We start from the raw sequence: 22,383 nt of genomic DNA, 5'->3' as shown, positions 1-22,383 counted from the left end.
TAAGAGGGTCCTTTTCAGGATGGCAACCGGTGACTAGTGGTATTCCACGGGGGTCAGTTTTGGGACCACAACTTTTCACTATATACATTAATAATCTGGAAAATAGAACTGAGGGCACAGTTGCTAACTTTGCAGATGATATAAAGATATGCAGAGGGACAGGTAGTGTTGAGGAAGTGGGGAGGCTGCAGAATGAGTTGGACAGGCTACAAGAGTGAGCAAAGAAATGGCAGATGAAATACAATGTGGGAATGTGTGAGGTTGTGCACTTTGGTAGGAAGAACAGAGGTGTAGACTATTTTCAAAATGGGGAAATTTGAAGCACAAAGGGACTTGGGAGTCCTGGTTCAGGAGAGATGTTTCCATTAGTGGGAGAGACTAGAACTTGAGGGCACAACCTCAGAGTGAAAGGATGCTCCTATAAAAAAATTAAGATGAGGAGGAATTTGTTTAGCCAGAGGGTGGTGAATCTATGGAACTCATTGCCACAGAAGGCTGTAGATGCCAGGTCATTAAACATAGAACATTACAGCACAGTACAGGCCCTTCAGCCCTCAATGTTGTGCCGAGCTATGTCCAATCCCAAGATCAAGCTATAATTCTGGGTGCTCCATGTGCTTATCCAATAACCGCTTGAAAGTTCCTAAAGTGTCCAACTCCACTATCACAGCAGGCAATCTATTCCACACCCCAACCACTCTGAGTGAAGAATCTACCTTGGATATCCTTCCCATATCTCCCACCATAAACTTTATTGAGTGTCTTTAAGACAGAGATAGGTTCTTGATCAATAAGGAGATCAGAGGTTATGGAGAGAAGGCAGGAGAATGGGGATGAGATTCATATCAGCCAGGATTGAATGGCAGAGCAGACTAGATGAGTCAAGTAGACTAATTCTACTCCTATATCTTATGGTCTTATTATGCAATTAGTCGGTGGTTTATTTTGCACACCAAGAGCCATGAATTAGAACCAACTCCCCCCGCCAGATAATTTTTAATAAATGTCATTTAGTAACAATGTTTATAAAATTAAATATTCTGGTTATGAGAGTACCTTGGTTACTAGATAGTTCACAGCCGTAATATTAAACATAGCTTTCCAGCAATTACTTCCTTACCATCCAACCCTGTTCCACTACAGTATTACACCTTATTACATCAGCTCAATTTGTAGCCCAAATCTATTAAAATGTCCTTTAAACTTGCTGTAAGCAAAGTTGAGATTGTGACAATAACTTATTGATACAGAGGCTTTAACATAGTAAAATGTTCCAAGATGATTCCATAGGAAGATAAATAATGGTTGCAGAGATTCACTAGTTTAAAATATTTGGATACAAAATGGAAAACTGCAATCAGAACATAAGAAATAGGAGCAGGAGTAGGCCATCTAGCCCTTTGAGCCTGCCCCGCCATTCAATAAGATCATGGCTGATCTGTCGTGGCTCAGTTCCACTTTCCCGCCCTCTCCCCATAACCCTTAATCCCCTCTCTTATCAAAAACCCATCAACCCGCGTCTTAAAAATATTTAGCGAGGTAGCCTCCACCACTTCAACGGGCAGAGAATTCCAGAGATTCACCACCCTTTGAGTGAAGAAGTTCCTCCTCAACTCCGTTCTAAACCACCCCCCCTTTATCTTGAGGCTGTGCCCCCTAGTCCTACTGTCTTTTTTGAGCGGGAAGAGTCTCTCCACCTCTATCCTATCCATCCCATTCATCATCTTATACGTCTCAATGAGATCTCCCCTCATTCTTCTAAACTCCAACGAGTACAAGCCTAGTTTATTCAGCCTCTCCTCATAGCTCAACCCCCTCAACTCCGGTATCAGCCTAGTAAACCTCCTCTGCACTCCCTCCAAGGCCAAAATATCTTTGCGCAGGTGCGGCGCCCAAAACTGCACACAGTACTCCAGCTGCAGCCTCACCAATGCCCTGTACAGCTGCAGCAAGACCTCCCTACTTTTATATTCAATCCCCCTCGCTATGAAGGCCAGCATCCCATTCGCCTTCCTGACCACCTGCTGCACCTGCAAGCTGGGTTCTTGCGACTCATGCACAAGGACCCCGAGGTCCCTCTGCACCGTCGCCTGCTGCAGTTTTTCGCCCCGTAAGTAATAGTCCTTCCTACCATTCTTCCTACCAAAGTGGACCACCTCACACTTGCCAACATTAAGTTCCATTTGCCATTTCCTGGCCCATTCGCCCAGCCTATCTAGATCCTTCTGCAGACTCTCCACACCCTCTGCACAATTTGCCGTTCCCCCAATCTTGGTGTCATCAGCAAATTTCGACACCCTACACTCGGTTCCCTCCTCCAGATCATCTATATAAATGGTAAAAAGCTGAGGCCCCAGCACCGACCCCTGGGGCAGTCCACTAGTCACCATCCGCCAATCCGAATAGCACCCGTTGACCCCCACTCTCTGCCTCCTATTTGACAACCAATCCTCTATCCACGCTAACACCCTACCCCCAACTCCATGTCCCTCGACCTTCTGCAATAACCTCTTGTGAGGTACTTTGTCAAACGCCTTCTGAAAATCCAGAAAGACCACATCCACCGGCCACATCCATGTCAACTTCAAGAATGGGACCAGGTTACATAACAAGATGGGCAAAGTTGGCAATGGTTCAGATTACAGCGATGAGTCGCCACAGATCTTTAGAGTCATAAAGCCATTCACAGCACAGAAGGCGGCTCTTCAGCCCAACAGGTCTGTGCCAACACTCCATAAAGCAATCCAGTCAGTCCCATTCTCCTGCTCTATGCCTGTAGCCCTGCAAGTTTACTTCCTCTAGAGAGTGTCCATTCAATTTCCCTTTGAAATATTTTATTGTCTTTGCTTCCATAATTCTCTTGGGTGAGTTCCAGACCATTACTACTCACTGCAAAATTAGTGCATTGTTTATGTTAGGAAATATGGTTTAAATAATTTTCATTTGTATTGTGCGTTTAAATAAGGTACTAAGTTTAAGCTTACTTTGTGTTTCTGTATTTGCGTGCTAAAAGGGTTAAAACTTCAATTAACTTGATGTTAAAAAGGTGCCTGCATGTTCATAGGTTTTAGTTTCACTTTAAACTTAGCCTGCATTATAATTAAGGGTATTTGATGTAAAAGTACAGGCTTTAAAAAAAAATATTATTTTTGTAAGTCATCTGTAAAGTAAAATTAACGGAAAACACAAGCTCCTTCAAAGCTAGCAGCAGCAAACACCATGGAATGTGTGATAGGGAAAACATGCATAATGAGAAATGGCAAAAATGTCTGTGGACTTGTACACATCAATATTTACAATCAGTGTTTAAGTAAAATAATCAGGTTGCACTGTCTTACATACAGAAACACTGCAAATGAGCCAGCTGCAAAACACCCTTGCTGCAATCCACTCCTGACACAAACATGTCACAAGAATGTTGGACCCCTGGAGGACGAGAGGGGGATTTAGCGGTGGGCGATGAGGAAATAGCTGAGGCTTTAAATAAGTATTTTGTGTCGGTCTTCACAGAGGAGGACACAAATAGTTTGCCAGATATTAAAAACAGAAGGATGGTAGGAGATGAGGTCCTTAATGCGATTACTGTCACAAGAGAGGTACTGCTTGATAGACTAACGGGACTGAAGATAGACAAGTCCCTGGGACCGGATGGAATGCATCCCAGGGTTCTGAAAGAAATGGCAGAGGTGATAGCGGATGCCTTAGTAATTATTTATCAAAATTTGCTGGACTCCGGGGAAGTGCCGGAAGATTGGAAAACAGCTAATGTTACGCCGCTGTTTAAAAAAGGTAGCAGACAAAAGGCAGGGAATTATAGGCCGGTTAGTTTAACGTCTGTAGTTGGAAAAATGCTAGAATCCGTCATCAAAGAAGAAATAGCAAGGCACCTAGAAAAGAATGGTTTGATCAAGCAGACACCGCACGGATTCGTTAAGGGGAAGTCATGTTTGACGAATTTATTGGATTTCTATGAGGATGTGACTAGTGTGGTAGACAGAGGGGAACTGGTGGATGTGGTGTTATTAGATTTCCAAAAGGCGTTTGATAAGGTGCCTCACAAAAGGTTGCTGCAAAAGGTTAGGGTGCATGGAGTTGAGGGTAAGGTGTTAGCATGGATAGAGGATTGGTTGGCTAATAGGAAGCAGAGAGCTGGAATCAACGGGTGCTATTCTGGTTGGAAGTTGGTGACTAGTGGAGTGCCGCAGGGATCGGTGCTGGGGCATCAACTGTTTACCATTTACATAGGTGATCTGGAGGAGGGGGCTGGGTGTAGGGTAACGAAATTTGCTGATGACACGAAGATGAGTGGAAAAGCAAATTGCGTGGAGGGTGTGGAAAGTCTGCAGAGAGATCTGAATAGGCTGAGTGAGTGGGTGAGGACCTGGCAGATGGAGTATAATGTTAGCAAATGTGAGGATATCCACTTTGGTAGAAATAATGGTAGGAGGGATTATTATTTAAAAGGCAAAAAGCTGCAGCATGCTATGGTGCAGAGGGACCTGGGGGTCCTTGTGCACGAATCACAAAAACCCAGTCTGCAGGTGCAGCAGGTGGTCAAGAAGGCAAATGGAATGTTGGCCTTTATCACGCGGGGGATAGAATATAAAAGCAGCGAGGTCTTGCTGCAACTGTACAGGGCACTGGTGAGGCTGCAGCTGGAGTATTGTGTGCAGTTTTGGTTGCCGCACTTGCGGAAGGATATATTGGCCTTGGAGGGAGTGCAGAGAAGGTGCACTAGGCTGATACCGGAGATGAGGGGGTTAGCCTATGAAGAGAGATTGAATAGACTGGGTCTGTACTCGTTGGAGTTTAGAAGGCTCAGGGGGGATCTTATAGAGACATATAAGATAATGAAGGGGATAGATAGGGTAGAGGTAGAGAGATTCTTCCCGCTTAGAAAGGATAGCAGGACTTAAGAGGGCACAGCCTCAAAATCAGGGGGGGGGTGTAGTTTAGATCGGAGTTGAGGAGGAACTTCTTCACTCAAAGGGCGGTGAATCTCTGGAATTCTCTGCCCGTTGAAGTGGTGGAGGCTACCTTGCTGAATATATTTAAGTCACGAGTAGATAGATTTCTGATAGACAAGGGAATTAAGGGTTATGGGGAGAGAGCAGGAAAGTGGAACTGATCCACTTCAGATCAGCCATGATCTTACTGAATGGCGGGGCAGACTCGAAGGGCTAGATGGCCTACTCCTGCTCTTATTTCTTGTGTTCTTATGTCCCCCGTGATGGGCCACTGTCTCGCCTATGTTTCCTTCCTCAGTCCCAATCTCCAACTATTTATCAGATAGTAGCTTTAATCAAAATTTTGCTGAGACTAATTGTTCTTCAATGGGAAGCACAACAAAAATAAGTGAACAAAAAGCGTTCACGTTTTTCCTCTGTCTTTAGCCCTGAGGTTTTAGAACAATTCCCATCAGTTAAAACTATTTGCATACAGAGGTACAAATATCCATTTGGTTGTACCGACCTTGAGTTTGCTGAAATGAGAAAGAGATATGTTACATTGGAAACGAATGGAGCTAAAGGTCTGATGAGTTGTATCCTAGAATATGAAAGGAAGCAGCTAGAGATATTGGATGCACTGGTAGTAATTTTCCAAGAATGCTTAAATTCTGGAGAAGTCCCAGAGGGCTGGAAAATTGCTGATGTAACATCCTTATTCAAAAAGAGAGGGAGACAAAAACAAGTAACTACAGGCTAGTTAGCCATTATAGTCCATTATAAAGGATGCAACAGCAGCACATTTAGAAAAACATGTTGTAATCCAGCACAGCTTCATAAAAGGGAAATTATGCTTGACAAATTGATTCAAATTCTATAAGGTGGTAACGGGCAGGATAGATAAAGGGGAAGCAACAGATGAATCTACTTGGATTTCCAAAAAATCTTTGATAAGGTACTGCACAAAGGACTACTGAATAAGAGCCCATGTTGTTGGGTGTAGTATATTAGCATGGATAGAGATTTGGCTAACTATGGAGGACAGAGAGCTGGGAAAACAGGGGCATTTTCAGGATGGCAACCTATAAATAGTGGAGTGCCACAATAATATCTATTACTGATTTGGACAAGGGAAATGAATGTGCTATTGCCAAGTTTGTGGATGACTTGAAAATAGGTGAGAAGGCAAGTGGTGAGGATGACACAAAGAGTACACAGAGAGCTATAGATAGGTTAAGTGAGTGGGTAAAAACTTGGCAGATGGAATACAATATAGGAAAACACAAAGTTATGTACTTTAGCAGGAAGAATAAATGAGCTGAAGATTATGTAGGTGGAGAAAGACGGCAGAAAGCTGCAGCATAGACAGATTTGGGCATAAATCACAAAGGGCTACCGTACATGTTCAGCAGGTAATAGGGAAGGCAAATGGAATGTTGGCCTTTACTTCAAAAGGAATGGATTATCAAAATAGGGACATTTTGTTGAAATTATACAAGGCACTTGTTAGACCACACCTGGAATACTGTGAACAATTTTGGTCCCTTTATCTACGGAAAGATAGAACGGCATTGGACACAGTCCAGGGAAGGCTCATTAGGTTGATCCTGGGTATGGACGGATTTTGCTATGAGGAACGGTGAAGAAGTTGAGCCTGTACTGGAGTTTAGAAGAATGAGAGGGAACCTCATTGAGATAGATAGAATTCTGAAGTAGATTGATAATGTAGATGCTAAGAGGCTATTTCATTTTGTGGGAGAGTCTAGGACCAGTGGGCATAATCTCAGAGGAAGAGGTCACCCATTTATGACAGAGATGAGGAGGAATTTCTTCACTCAGGGTCTAGTGAACGTGTAGAATTCTTTACTGCACAGAGCTGTAGAAGTTGAGTCACTGAGCATGTAAAAGGCTGGAGACAGACAGATTTTTAATCAGTAAGGGAGCCCAGTTTATGGGGATAAGGCAGGGAAGTGGAATTGAGAATTATACCATCATATCAGGCACAATTTCATTGAACGACAGAGCAGCAGACGCGATGGGCCAAATAGCCTACTTCTGCTCCACGTAAGAACATAAGAAATAGGAGCAGGAGTAGGCCATCTAGCCCTTCGAGCCTGCCCCGCCATTCAATAAGATCATGGCTGATCTGAAGTGGATCAGTTCCACTTTCCCGCTTTCTCCCCATAACCCTTAATTCCTTGTCTGTCAAAAACCTATCTACCCGTGTCTTAAATATATTTAGCGAGGTAGCCTCCACCACTTCAACAGACAGAGAATTCCAGAGATTCACCACCCTTTGAGTGAAGAAGTTCCTCCTCAACTCTGTTCTAAACTGCACCCCCCCTTATCTTGAGGCTGTGCCCTCTAGTCCTGCTGTCCTTCCTGAGCGGGAAGAATCTCTCCACCTCTACCCTATCCATCCCCTTCATTATCTTATATGTCTCTATAAGATCCCCTCTCATCCTTTAAACTCCAACGAGTACAGACCCAGTCTATTTAGTCTCTCTTCATAGTCCAACCCCCTCATCTCCGGTATCAGCCTAGTGAACCTCCTCTGCACTCCCTCCAAGGCCAGTATATCCTTCCGCAAGTGCGGCGACCAAAACTGCACACAGTACTCCAGCTGCGGCCTCACCAATGCCCTGTACAGTTGCAGCAAGACCTCCCTGCTTTTATATTCTATCCCCCTCGCTATAAAGGCCAGCATCCCATTCGCCTTCTTGATCACCTGCTGCACCTGCAGACTGGGTTTTTGCAACTTATGCACAAGGACCCCCAAGGCCCTCTGCACCGTAGCATGCTGCAGCTTTTCGCCCTTTAAATAATAATCCCTCCTACTATTATTCCTGCCAAAGTGGATAAGCTCACACTTGCTAACATTGTACTCCATCTACCAGGTCCTCACCCACTCGCTCAGCCTATCTAGATCCCTCTGCAGACTTTCCACACCCTCCACACAATTTGCTTTTCCACTCATCTGTGTCATCAGCAAATTTCGTCACCCTACACTCAGCCCCCTCCTCCAGATCATCTATATAAATGGTAAATAGCTGAGGCCCCAGCACCGATCCCTGCGGCACTGCACTAGTTACCAACCGCCAATCAGAATAGCACCCATTGATACCAACTCTCTGCCTCCTATTAGACAACCAATCCTCTATCCACGCTAACACCCAACTCCATGCCCCCTAACCTTCTGAAGCAACCTTTTGTGCAGCACCTTATCAAATGCCTTTTGAAAATCGAGAAACACCACATCCACCAGTTCCCCTCTGTCTACCGCACTAGTCACCTCCTCATAGAATTCCAATAAATTTGTCAAACACGACTTCTCCTTAACGAATCCGTGCTGCGTCTGCTCTATCAAACAATTCTTTTCTAGGTGCCTCGCTATTTCTTCTTTGATGATGGATTCAAGCATTTTTCCAACTACAGACGTTAAACTAACCAGCCTATAATTTCCTGCCTTTTGCCTGCTATCTTTTTTAAACAGCGGCATAACATTAGCCGTTTTCCAGTCTTCCGGCACTTCCCTGGAATCCAGTGAAGTTTGGTAAATAATCACTAAGGCATCCACTATCACCTCTGCCATTTCCTTCAGAACCCTGGGATGCATTCCATCCAGTCCTGGGGACTTGTCCACCATCAGTCCCGTTAGTCTATCAAGCACTACCTCTCTAGTGACAGTAATCGCATTCAGGCCCTCAACTCCTACCATCCTTCTATCTTTAATATCCAGCAAACTATTTGCGTCCTCCTCCGTGAAGACTGAGGCAAAAAACTTATTTAAGGCCTCAGCCATTTCCTCATCTCCCACCACTAAATCCCCCCTCTCATCCTCTAAGGGTCCAACATTCACTTTTGCCAGCCTCCTCCACTTTCTATATTTGTAAAAACACTTACTGTCCTTTTTTATATTTAGTACTAGTTTAGCTTCATAGTCTATCTTTCCTTTCTTTGTCAACTTCTTAGTCATTCTTTGTTGATTTTTAAACCTCTCCCAATCTTCTACTCGCCCACTACTTTTAGCCACTCTAAATGCATCAGCTTTTAATTTAATACTCTCCTTTATTTCCTTCGATAACCACGGCTGATTATTCCTTCTCCTACATTCCTTCTTTATCATCGGAATATATTTCTGCTGAGCACCGAAGAAGATCTCCTTAAAGATCCTCCACTGTTCCCCTGTCGTCCTACCGACCATCTTATGATTTTATGCACAGTATAAAAATAATTTCATGTGATAATGGCATTTTGGCTTTTATCTCAAGCTGGTTCAAATACAAAGAGATGGAAGTTATATTTTAGTTGTATAAAAATTTTGATCAACTCAATTTGCAGTACTACATTCAGCTCTGGGCACCAAACCTTAGCATGGATAAAAACATTAGAATTTAATAAGTTGGAGCAAGGAGTAGACCACATGATCCCTCATGTCTGCTCTGTCATTCAGTACGATCAGCAATGATCTTTTGCCTCAACTCCACGTTTCCATCTGCTCACAGATCACTTGTCACCAAAATTCTGCCCATCTCAGCCTTAAATAGTACAGTACAGGCCCTTCGGCCCTCTGTGTTGTGCTGAGCTACGTCCAAACCCAAGATCAAGCTATCCCACTCTCTATAATTCCGGTGTGCTCCATGTGCCTATCCAATAACTGCGTGAAAGTTTGTAAAGTGTCCAACTCCACTATCATAGCAGGCAATCCATTCCACACCCCAACCACTCTCTGAGTGAAGAATCTACCTCGGACATCCCTCCTATATCTCCCACCATGAACCTTATAGTTATGCCCCCTAGTAACAGCTGCATCCACTCGAGGAAATAGTCTCTGAACTCTATCTATCCCCCTCATCATCTTATAAACCTCTATTAAGTCACCTCTCATCCTCCTCTGCTTTAAAGAGAAAAGCCCCAGCTCCCTCAACCTTTCCTCATAAGATCTACCCTCCAAACCAGGCAGCATCCTGGTAAATCTCCTCTGCACTCTCTCCAATGCTTCCACATTCTTCTTATAGTGAGGTGACCAGAACTGAACACAATATTCCAAATGTGGTCTCACCAACGTTCGGTATAGTTGCAGCATAATCCCACGGCTCTTAAACTCAAATCCCCTGTTAATAAGCGCTAACATACTATAAGCCTTCTTCACGGCTTTACTCACTTGAGTGGCAACCTTCAGAGATCTGTGGATATTAACCCCAAGATCTCTCTGCTCCTCCACATTCCTCAGAACCCTGCCGTTGACCCTGTGATCCGCATTCAAGTTTGTCCTACCAAAATTAATCACCTCGCACTTATCAGGGTTAAACTCCATCTGCCACTTTTCGGCCCAGCTCTACATCCCATCAACGTCTCTCTGCAGCCTGCAAGAGTCCTCTACTTCATCCAGTACTCCACCAATCTTGGTGTCATCAGCAAATTTATTAACCCACCCTTCAGCCTGTCTTCCAAGTCATTGACAAAAATCACAAATAGCAGAGGACCCAGCACTGACCCCTGTGGTACACCCACTGGTAACTGGCCTCCAGTCTGAAAATTTTCCTTCCACCATCACCCTCTGGCTTCTATGAGACAGCCAGTTACTTATCTAATTGGCCAAATTTCCTTCTATCCCACACTTCCTTATCTTCTTCATGAACCTACCATGGGGAACCTTATCAAAAGCCTTACTAAGATGCATGTATATGACGTCAACTGCTCTACCTTCATCCACACACTTAGTTACTTCCTCGAAGAATTCAATCAAATTTGTGAGGCAGGACTTATCCCTCACAAAACTGTGCTGACTCTCCTGGATTAAACTGCATCTTTCCAAATGGTCATAAATCCTATCTCTCAGGACCCTTTCCATTAACTTACTGAACACTGAAGTAAGACTAACTGGCCTATAATTACCAGGTCATTCCTATTTCCTTTCTTGAAGAGAGGAACAACATTCGCCACTCTCCAGTCCTCTGACACGATCCCCGTGGACAGTGAGAACCCAAAAGATCAAAGTTAAAGACTCATCAATCTCATCCCTTGCCTCCCAAAGTATCCTAGGATGTATCTCATCTGGCCCAGGGGACTTATCAACCCTCAGGTTTTTCAAAATTGCTAATTAATCTTCCCTCAGAACATCTACGTCCTCCATCCTATCAGCCTGTATCATGCACTCATCCTCAAAAACATGGCCCTTCTTAGTGAACACTGAAGAAAAGTACTCATGCAACGCCTCACCTGTCTCTTCTGACTCCATGCACAAGTTCCCACTACTATCCTTGACTGGCCCTAACCTCACCCTGCTCATTCTTTTATTTCTCAACAATATACTCATCAATAAAGATCTACACCCCTTTGCGGTTAAGAATTTCATAGATTGAGTGAAGAAATTTCTCTTAATTTCAGACCTAAACATTGGAGTCCTTTTCCAGAGATGGTGACCAAAATGTTCTATATTCCTCACTTGCAAACATAATGTAAAATTTTTATCATATTATGGCATTCATCCCAAAAGGTTCTTTTTTAGCAAGATTATTAATTAGTCATTTTTCATTACACAACACTAGATTAACACAGTCATAGAGTTAAGGGCTTGAATGGAGAGGAATTTGTTTAGGAAATATTTCTCAATCAATATGCAGATGGCCCAACCAGAAAGAGGGCAAAACGTAGCCTTCTCTTGGGAAATAAAGCAGAGAAAATGACTGAAGTGTTAATGGGGGAAGCATTTGTAACCAGTGACCACAATTCTATTACCTTTAAAATAGTTATGGAGAAGGGTAGGGCTGGTCCACAAGTTAAAGTTCTAAATTGGGGCAAGGTCAATTTCGATAGTATTAGACAAGAACTTGCAAAAGTTAATTGGAGGAGGCTGTTCACAGATAAAGGAATGTTTGGCAAATGGAAGGCTTTCAAAAGCGAGATAATGAAAGTTCAGGGCCAGCATGTTCCTGTTGGTGAGAAGTGCAAGGTTGACAGGAGAAGGGAACACTGGATGACTAAAGATGTTAAGGCTCTGGTCAGTAAAACAAAGGAAGAATATTTCAGGTATAGGCAGCTGGCATCAGATGAATGCCTTGGAGCATAGGACTACACTTAAAAGGAAAATCAGGAGGGCAAAAAGGGGAAATGAGTTTTGGCAGATAAGGTAAAGAAGAATCCAAAGAGATTCTACAAATATGTTAAAGGCATAAGAGTAACTAGAGAGAACAGGGCCCCTTAAAGATCAACAAGGTGGTCTATATGTGGAGGAGCCACAGGATATGGATAAGGTCCTAAACAAATATTTCTCATCAGTATTTACTGTGGGGAAAGACACGGAAGCTAGGGAACTTGAGGAAACATAAAAAAGTAGGAGTAGACCATCTTCACAGTGCAGAAGGGGCCATTTGGCCCATCAAGTTTGCACCAATTCTCAGGGTGTCTTACCCAGGGCCTCTCCCCTGTCCGATTGCCATAACCTCTCTTATTTCTATGGTTAATCCATCTAACCTATGCACCTTGGGACACTAAGGGGTAATTTGGCACAGCCAATCCATCTAACCTGCACATCTTTGGACTGTGGGAGCACCCAGAGGAAAGTCACCTAGACATGGGGAGAATGTGAGGTTACCCAAGGCTAAAATTGAAACTGGGTCCCTGGAACTGTGAGACAGCAGTACTACCCACTGTGCTGAAGACTTGTCTGCTCATACTGTGATTTTCTAGTTGCATTGTTCAGACTCTCTTGATAATATGTTCCAGAAATTTCCTGATGACTAATATCAGGCTAACTGGTCTATAATTCTATTCTCGCTCCCTGTCTTTTCCTGGATACAGGAATTGCATTTGCTAACTTCCGAGCTGCTGGGATTGTTCTAGGATCTAAGGAATTTTGGAAAGTCGTCATTACCAATGCACTTACGATCACTGCAGCTACTTTTTAGAACCCTAGGACCTTCAACTTGTCAGCCTTTATCCTTCAAGTTTCTCTAATATATATATTCTCATATTTTCTCTGCTGACATTAATTATCTTATATCCCTCATTTTTACTTGCCCCATGGTTACCCTCAATGTGTGTATTTTATTCAGAGTCATAAAGGTTTACAGCATGGAAACAGGTCCTTTGGCCCAACTTGTCCATGCTGCCCCCCTTTTTTTAAACCCCTAAGCTAATCTCAATTGCTTGCATTTGGCCCATATCCCTCTATACCCATCTTATCCATTTAACTATCTGAATGCTTTTTAAAAGACAAAATTGTACCCACCTCTACTACTACCACTGGTAGATCGTTCCAGACACTTACCACCCTCTGTGTGAAAAAATTGCCTCTCTGGACACTTTTGTATCTCTCCCCTATCACCTGAAATCTGTACCCTCTAGTTTTAGATTCCCCTATCTTTGGGAAAAGAGATGGACTATCTACCTTATCTATGCCTCTCATTAATTTGTAGACTTCTATAAGGTCACCCCTCAACCTCCTACACTCCAAAGAAAAAAAGTCCCAGTCTATCCAGCCTCTCCTTATAACTCAAACCATCAAGTCCTGGTAGTATCCTAGTAATTCTTTTCTGCGCTCTTTCTAGTTTAACAATATCCTTTCTATAATAGGGTGACCAGAACTGCACACAATATTCCCATAATGGCCTTACCAATGTCTTGTACAACTTTAACAAGATGTCCCAACTCCTGTATTGTCCTGCATGAGTCGCAAAAACCCAGCCTGCAGGTGCAGCAGGTGGTCAGGAAGGCAAATGGGATGCTGGCCTTCATAGCGAGGGGGATTGAATATAAAAATAAGGAGGTCTTGCTGCAGCTGTATAGGGCACTGGTGAGGCCGCAGCTGGAGTACTGTGTGCAGTTTTGGTCGCCGGACTTACGCATGGATATTTTGGCCTTGGAGGGAGTGTAGAGGAGGTTTACTAGGCTGATACCGGAGTTGAAGGGGTTGAACTATGAGGAGAGGCTGAATAAACTAGGCTTGTACTCATTAGAGTTTGGAAGAATGAGGGGAGATCTCATTGAGACGTATAAGATGATGAATGGGATGGATAGGATAGAGGTGGAGAGGCTCTTCCTGCTCAGAAAGGACAGTAGGACTAGAGGGCACAGCCCCAAGATAAAGGGGGCGGGGCGGTTTAGAATGGAGTTGAGGAGGAACTTCTTCACTCAAAGGGTGGTGAATCTCTGGAATTCTCTGCCTGTTGAAGTGGTGGAGGCTGCCTCGCTCAATATTTTTAAGACGCGGTTGATAGGTTTTTGATAGGCAAGGGGATTAAGGGTTATGGGGAGAGGGCAGGGATGTGGAACTGAGCCACGACAGATCAGCCATGATCTTACTGAATGGCGGGGCAGGCTCGAGGGGCTAGATGGCCTACTCCTGCTCCTATTTCTTATGTTCTTATGTATTCAATGTTCTGACTGATGAAACCAAGCATACTGAATGCCTTCTTCACCACTCTGTGACTCCACTTTCAAGAAGCTATGAACGTGTATCCCTAGATCTCTTTGTTTTTTCTACTGTGGAGAAGTTAATTTTTGTGTGTCCATCTCTACTATTTCCTAATTCCCCTTGATAATTTCTCTCTGACGGGCCGATGTCCACTTTAGGTACTTTCTAAATATGCTTCTAAAGCTTTTAGAATCTTCTTTGATATTCCTAGTTAGTTTACATCTATATTCTATCTTCTCAATTATGAAATGGGGCAAACGCAGTACATACTCACCAAAAATAAACTAACTGCATTGTGGGGTTACTATTGATCACAACCTGAACGGGACTAGCCAGAAAATACTCTGGCTACAAGAGGAGATCAGAGGCTGGAAATTCTAACTCCCCAAACCTGTCCAGCAACTACAAGCAAAAGTCAGAAGTGTGATGGAAAACTCTCCACTTGCCTGGATGACTGAAGCTCCAACAACACTCAAGAAGCTCAACATCTTCAAAGACAAAGCAGCCTCCTTGTTTGGCACCCCTTTCCACATATATTCATTTCCTCCACCACCAACAAATATCATGTGTACCATATACAAGGTGCACAAGGTACAGTTTCTTAGGCAACGCTTTCCAAATCTTGATTGCTACCAGCTCGAAGTGCAAGGGCAGCAGACTCAGGGCAAGTTCCCCTCCAAGTCACTCATCGTCCCGACTTGGAAATATTGTGTCATTCCTTCATTATCTCTGAATCAAAATCCTGGAACTCCCTCCCTGACAGCACTTTGTTGTACCTACACCAGAGACAGCAACATCACAAGGTGGCAACTCACCACTACTTTCTCAGGGGCAATTAGGAATGGACATGAAATGCTGTCCTAGTCAGCAACACCTACATTCCATATCACAGAATGCAGAAGAGGCTCTTTGGCCCATCGAGTCTGCACCTTGTGAGAAACACTTGACCTACCTACCTAATCCCATTTACCAGCATTTGGTCAATAGCTTTGAATGTTATGACGTACCAAGTGCTCATTCATGTACTTTTAAGGATGACACAACCCGCTCCACCCAGGCAGTGCCTCCCAGACTGTTATCACCATGTGGGTAACAAATTTTTTCTCAAATCCCCCCAAACCTCTTGCCACTCACTTTGATCTTCTATCTCCTTGTGACAGACCCTTCAATTGAGGGGAGCAGCTGCTCCTTATACACCCTGTCCATGCCCCTCATAATCTTGTACACCTCAGTCAGGTCACTTCTCAGTCTTCTCTGCTCCAATGAAAACAACTCGAGTCTATCCAACCTCTTTTGACAGCTTGAAATGTTCCATCCCAGGCAATGTCTTGTTCAATCTCCTTTGCACCCCCTCCACTGCAATCACATCCTTCCTATAATGTGGGGACCAGAAGTGCACACAGTACTGAAAGTTCTATACAATTCAAACATGACCTCCCTGTTGTTGCAATCTATGCTTCGATTGATAAAGCGAGTGTCCCATATGCCTCTTCACCACACTACTAACATGCCATGGGGTGGCACAGTGGTTAGTATTGCTGCCTCACAGAGCCAGGACCTGGGTTCGATTCTGGCCTAGGGTCACTGTCTGTGTGGAGTGTGCATGTTTTCCGCATACTGCGTGGGCTTCCTCCGAGTGCTCCAGTTTCTTCCTACAATCCAAAGATGTGCAGTTAGGTTGATTCGCCAGCCTAAATTGTCCCTTTGTGTTGGGGGCTAGCAGGATAAATAGGTAGGGTTGAGGATATGGTTTGGGTGGGATTGTGGTCAGTGCAGACTTGATGGGCCAAAAGGCCGCCTCCTGCACTGCAGGGATTCCATCTTCAGAGATCTATGAGCAAACACAAAATCTTTGTTCCTCAGAACTTCCTAGTGTCATACCATCCACCAAATACTTCCTTGACAAATTATGCCTATCAGAGTATCACCTCATACTTTTCATGGTTAAATTCCACCTACTACTTATCTGCCCATTTGACCATCCCATCTATATATTCCTATACCCCAAGACACTCAAGCTCACCGTTAACCACCCAGCTACTCTTTGTGTCATTGGCAAATTTAAACCCGCACACATTGCCATCTATGCCATTGACATAAATGATGAATAGTATGGGACCCAGCAGAGCTCCCTGTAGGCTGCCACTAGATATGGCTGCCAGTCAACTAAAGGGGGAGGCATGGTGGCACAATGGTTAGTACTGCTGTCTCACAGTGCTAGAGACCCAGGTTTGATTCCTGGCTTGGATCATTGTCTGTGCAGAGTCTGCATGTTCTCCCTGTGTCTGCATGGGTTTCCTCCAAGTTTCTGGTTTCCTCTCAGTCTGAAAGATGTGCTGGTTTTGTGCATTGGCTATGCTAAATTCTCCTTCAATGTTCCCAAATAGGCACCAGAGTGTGGCGACCGAGAGATTTTCATAGTAACTTCATTGCCGTGTTAATGTAAGCCTACCTTGACACTAACAATAAATAAATAATAAAGCACAGCCTTCTGTCATTACCCCCCTGTCTCCTACAACTAAGCCAATTTTGACTCCACCTTACCAAATTACCCTGTTCCCCATGTGCATTTTCCTTCTTTATAAGTCTCCCCTGTGGTACCTTTAAAGTATATTTATTAGTCACAAGTAGGCTTACATTAACACTGCAATGAAATTACTGTGAAAATCTCCTCATTGCCACACTCTAGCACAAAGCCTTGTCAAAGGCATTGCTGATATCCATACAGATTATATCAATGCATTACCTGCATGTAAACGTCTGGTCATCTCCTCAAAAAATGTAATCAAACTTGTTACACATGCCCTCCATCTGATGAGGCCATGCTGACTATCACTGATCACTTGCCTCTTCAATTGGAGATAGATTCTCTCCTTCAGAACTTTCTTCAATAGTTTCCCTACCACTGACATGAGACTCACTGGTCTGTAGTTCCCTGGCTTATATCTACAACCTCCATAACTTAAATAAAAGCTAAATGGCTTAAATTATGAGGACACTTTACATCATCTATGCTTATATTCTCTTGAATATAGAATGTTGTGACCTAATTGAAGTGTTTAAAATAATCAATAGCATAGAGAGAAACCCTGACTAGGCATTTCAGAGTCAGAATAAAGGGTAAGCTATTCAGGACTGAGATGAGGAAGGGGACCAATATCCTGGGGGGTAAGTTTGCTAGGGCTATGCAGGGAAGTTTAAACTGATTCGGAGGGGGGGGAGGGATCCTGAGTAGAGGGGTTGAAAGTGAGGGGTGCATGGATGAGGACTGCAATGCATGGCATCGCAGGGGTGGGGTGGAGCAGGGTTTGAAATGTGTATACTTCAATGCGAGGAGTATTCGCAATAAAGTGGGTGAACTTGCAGCGTGGATAAGTACCTGGGACTTTGATGTTGTGGCCATTTCAGAGACATGGATAGAGCAGGGGCAGGAATGGATGCTGCAGGTCCCGGGGTTTAAATGTTTTAGTCGAAGTAGAGAAGGAGGTAGAAGGGGGGGGAGGGGTAGCATTATTGGTCAGGGATTGTATTACAGTGTCAGAGAGGAGGTTTGATGAGGACTTGTCTATTGAGGTAGTATGGGCGGAGATTAGAAATAGGAGAGGAGACGTCACCCTGTTGGGAGTCTTTTATAGACCTCCTAAAAGTTCTAGAGGGGTTGAGGAAAGGATTGCGGAGACGATCCTGGTTAGGAGTGAAAGTAATAGGGTAATTGTTATGGGGGATTTTAACTTTACTAATATTGATTGGAATTGTTATAGCTCTAGCTCGTTAGAGGGGTCAGTTTTTGTGCAAAGTGTGCAGGAAGGTTTTTTGACTCAGTATGTGGATAGGCCGACTAGAGGTGAGGCTATGTTGGATTTGGTGCTGGGAAATGAGCCAGATCAGGTGTTGGATTTGGAAGTTGGTGTGCATTTTGGTGATAGTGACCACAATTCGGTTACGTTCACCTTAGTGATGGAAAGGGATAGGCATGAACCTCGGGCCAGTGGTTTTAGCTGGGGGAAGGGTAATTATGAGGCTATTAGGAGAGAATTAGGAAACATAGGTTGGACTAGGAGATTACAGGGATTGGGAACGTCCGAAATGTGGAGTTTTTTCAAGGAGCAGCTACTGCGAGTCTGTGATTGGTATGTCCCTGTCAGGCAAGGTGGAATTGGTAAGGCTAGGGAACCGTGGTGCACCAAAAAAGTTGATTCGTTGGTTAAAAAGAAAAAGGAGGCTTATGTTCGGATGAGACGTGAGCACTCGGATAGTGCACTAGAGAGCTTTAGATTGGCTAGGAGGGAGTTGAAGAGCGAGCTAAGAAGGGCTAAAAGAGGACATGAGAAGACTTTGGCTGATAGGGTTAAGGAGAATCCTAAGGCGTTCTATAGGTATGTCAAGAACAGAAGGTTGGTTAGGGCAAGGTTAGGGCCAGTTATAGACGGCAGAGGGAAGTTATGTGTGGAACCGGAGGAGATTGGTGAAGCATTGAACCAATATTTCTCTTCGGTGTTCACGCAGGGGGACATGGATATAGCTGAGGAGGACACTGGGTTGCAGGGGAGTAGAATTGACAGTGTTACAGTTGATAAGGAGGATGTGCTGGATATTCTGGAGGGTCTGAAAATAGACAAGTCCCCTGGTCCGGATGGGATTTACCCCAGGATTCTCTGGGAGGCAAGAGAAGTGATTGCAGAGCCTCTGGCTCTGATCTTCAGGTCGTCGTTGGCCTCTGGTATAGTACCAGATGATTGGAGGTTAGCGAATGTTGTCCCATTGTTTAAGAAGGGGAACAGAGACTTCCCTGGGAATTATAGACCAGTGAGTCTCACTTCTGTTGTGGGCAAGGTTTTGGAAAAAATTATTAGGGATAGGATTTATAGTTATTTGGAGAGTAATGAGTTGATTGGAGATAGTCAGCATGGTTTTGTGGCGGGTAGGTCGTGCCTTACTAACCTTATTGAGTTTTTTGAGAAAGTGACCAAAGAGGTGGATGGGGGTAAGGCAGTGGACGTGGTGTATATGGATTTTAGTAAGGCGTTTGATAAGGTTCACCATGGTAGGCTTCTGCACAAAACGCAGATGTATGGGATTGGGGGTGATCTAGGGAACTGGATTAGGAATTGGCTAGCGGATAGGAGACAGAGGGTAGTGGTTGACGGTAAATATTCATCATGGAGTTCGGTTACAAGTGGTGTGCCTCAGGGATCTGTGTTGGGGCCACTGCTGTTTGTGATTTTTATTAATGATCTGGATGAGGGTATAGTTGGGTGGATCAGTAAATTTGCTGATGACACCAAAGTCGGAGGTGTGGTAGATAGTGAGGAAGGGTGTCATAGTTTGCAGGAAGACTTAGACAGGTTGCAGAGCTGGGCTGAGAGGTGGCGGATGGAGTTTAATGCAGAGAAATGTGAGGTAATTCACTTTGGTAGGAATAACAGATGTGTTGAGTATAGGGCTAACGGGAAGACTTTGAATAGTGTGGAGGAGCAGAGGGATCTAGGTGTATGTGTACATAGATCCCTGAAAGTTGGGAATCAAGTAGATAAGGTTGTTAAGAAGGCATACGGTGTCTTGGCGTTTATTGGTAGGGGGATTGAATTTAGGAGTAGTAGCGTTATGTTGCAACTGTACACAACTCTGGTGCGGCCGCACTTGGAGTATTGTGTGCAGTTCTGGTCCCCACATTACAGGAAGGATGTGGAGGCTTTGGAGAGGGTGCAGAGGAGGTTTACCAGGATGTTGCCTGGTATGGAGGGGAGATCCTATGAGGAGAGGCTGAGGGATTTGGGGTTGTTTTCGCTGGAAAGAAGGCAGCTAAGAGGGGATCTTATTGAAACATATAAGATGATTAGAGGTTTAGATAGGGTGGATAGTGATAGCCTTTTTCCTCTGATGGAAAAATCTAGCACGAGGGGGCATGGCTTTAAACTAAGGGGGGGTAGTTATAGGACAGATGTCAGGGGTAGGTTCTTTACCCAGAGGGTGGTGAGGGATTGGAATGCCCTGCCTGCTGCAGTTGTAAATGCGCCTAGTTTGGGGGCGTTTAAGAGGTCTGTGGACAGGTTTATGGACGAAAAGGGATTGGTTTAGGTTAGTGGGTCATTGTTGTTTTTTTTTAAACTGGTCGGTGCAACACCGTGGGCCGAAGGGCCTGTTCTGCGCTGTAATGTTCTATGTTAACTTCTTCTTTCAGAGTTGTGAACCTGTGGGATTCTCTAGCGCAGAGGACTGTTGGGGCCAGTTTGTTAAATATGTTCAAGAGGGAACTAAACGTGGCCCTTGTGGCTAAAGGGATCAAGGGGCATGGAGAGAAAGTGGGAGTGGGATATTGAAAGTGCATGATCAACCATGATCATACTGAATGATGGTGCAAGCTCTAAGGGCTGAAATGGTCTATTCCTGCACCTAGTTTCTATGTTTCTAACCCAATATACAGAAGTGATGTCAAGAATAATTTCTTCATACAAAAGATAGTGAAACTCTTTTCCCAAGAAACTGTTGAGGCTTAAAAGATGCAAAACCAAGTGCTATATTTGGATGATGCAAGGATATTGAGGGATCTGGAATCAGATGTGTTCAGATACACATCAGCAACAATCTAACTGAATGACAATGTACCCGAGCTCCTACACGGCAATAAAATGACATTTCTTTAAAAATACAACTCTGCCTCAGTTTCAACTCAAAATGTTACTTTTACAAAGAGAATAAATGATCAATATCAATATAAAGCACACAGCTAATATATTATATTAAATCTTTAAAAACGCTTAATGAAGTTAAATATATTTCTATACCTCTCAGCATCATTGTCCTCCATGTGGGTCACTAAAAAAAAAAACACAAGTTATCAGATTATTATTAACAGGTCACTAAGTTGATTAAATCATTAAATGAGGCACGCTGTATCACCAACTCAGCCAGCACATTTAAATGGAATATCTCTGACTCTTCATTTACAGGACATATACAGTGACTAAACCAAATCTCCCCCTAACAGAAAAAGGCCATTCAGCCTATTGCATCTGTGCCGACTAAAAATGAGAGAAAAAAGAAGGCCCTTTTTTTAATCTCAGTCTCCACTACCTGGTCTGCAGCCTTGCAGGTTACTGCACTTCAGATGCAGATCCAGATATCTTTTAAATGAGTTGAGCATTTCAGATTCCACCACCAGTTTAGGCAGTGAATTCCAGACACCCAACACTCTCTGGGTGAAAAAATGTCCTCTCTAATTCCTCTACTAATCAATTGTCTACCCTGTTTAGGACCCTCATAATTTTGTACACGACAATTAGGACCCTTAGCCTTTGTCCTAAGGAAAACAACCCTAGCCTTCCAATCTTTCATCATAACTGCAATTTTCAAGCCCTGGCAACATTCTTCCAAATCTCCTCTGCACTTTCTCCACAGCAATTATGCCCTTCATTTAATGTGGTGACTAGAATGTAGCCAAAATTCCAGCTGTGGCCGAACCAGCATTTTATACAATTCCATCATTGTATCCCTTCTTTTATATTCAATACCTCACCCAATATTGGAAAGTATTCCATATGCTTTCTTGATCACCTTGTCCACTGGTCCTACTTCTGGAGTAAGGGGAAATATGAAGACATCAGGCAGAAAACTGGACGAGTAAACTGGAAGGAGGTGCTCTTGGGGAAAAGTACTGAAGGAAGGTGGTGGATTTTCAAGAAATGTTTGTCTGGAGTTCTGCACGACAACATTCCAATGAGACAGGGAGGTTTTAGTAGGTCATGGGAACTGTGATGCACGAAGGTTGTGATGAACTGAGTCGGGAAGAAAAGAAAGGCGTACAAAAGGTTCAGAGAGCTAGCAGATGTTAAGGATCTAGAGGAGTATACGGGTTGTAGGAAGGAGCTTAGAAAGGAAATTAGGAGAGCCAGAAGGGGTCATGAGACAGGCTTGGCGGGTAAGATTAAGGAGAACCCCAAGGCATTCTACAAATACGTGAAGAGTAAAAGGATGAGAAGTGAAGGGATAGGACCTATAAAAGGTGAAGGGGGATAAGTC

At 43.8% G+C, this 22,383-nt stretch overlaps 1 protein-coding gene across 1 annotated transcript in view; it reads right to left on the bottom strand.

Moving 5' to 3' along the window:
* retreg3 (reticulophagy regulator family member 3) overlaps window positions 1–22,383 on the bottom strand; it is a 59,016-nt gene that overhangs the window by 21,322 nt on the left and 15,311 nt on the right. Inside the window, exon 3 of the mRNA XM_080213750.1 lies at window positions 21,150–21,180. Coding sequence (XP_080069876.1) covers window positions 21,150–21,180 — 31 coding nt within the window. The remainder of the gene's footprint in view (window positions 1–21,149; window positions 21,181–22,383) is intronic.

This window comes from Carcharhinus amblyrhynchos, chromosome 27 (genome assembly GCF_965287045.1).
Source record: "Carcharhinus amblyrhynchos chromosome 27, sCarAmb.v2.hapA, whole genome shotgun sequence".
NCBI classification, from domain to species: Eukaryota; Metazoa; Chordata; class Chondrichthyes; order Carcharhiniformes; family Carcharhinidae; genus Carcharhinus; species Carcharhinus amblyrhynchos.
This window is presented reverse-complemented; position numbering and strand designations above follow the sequence as displayed.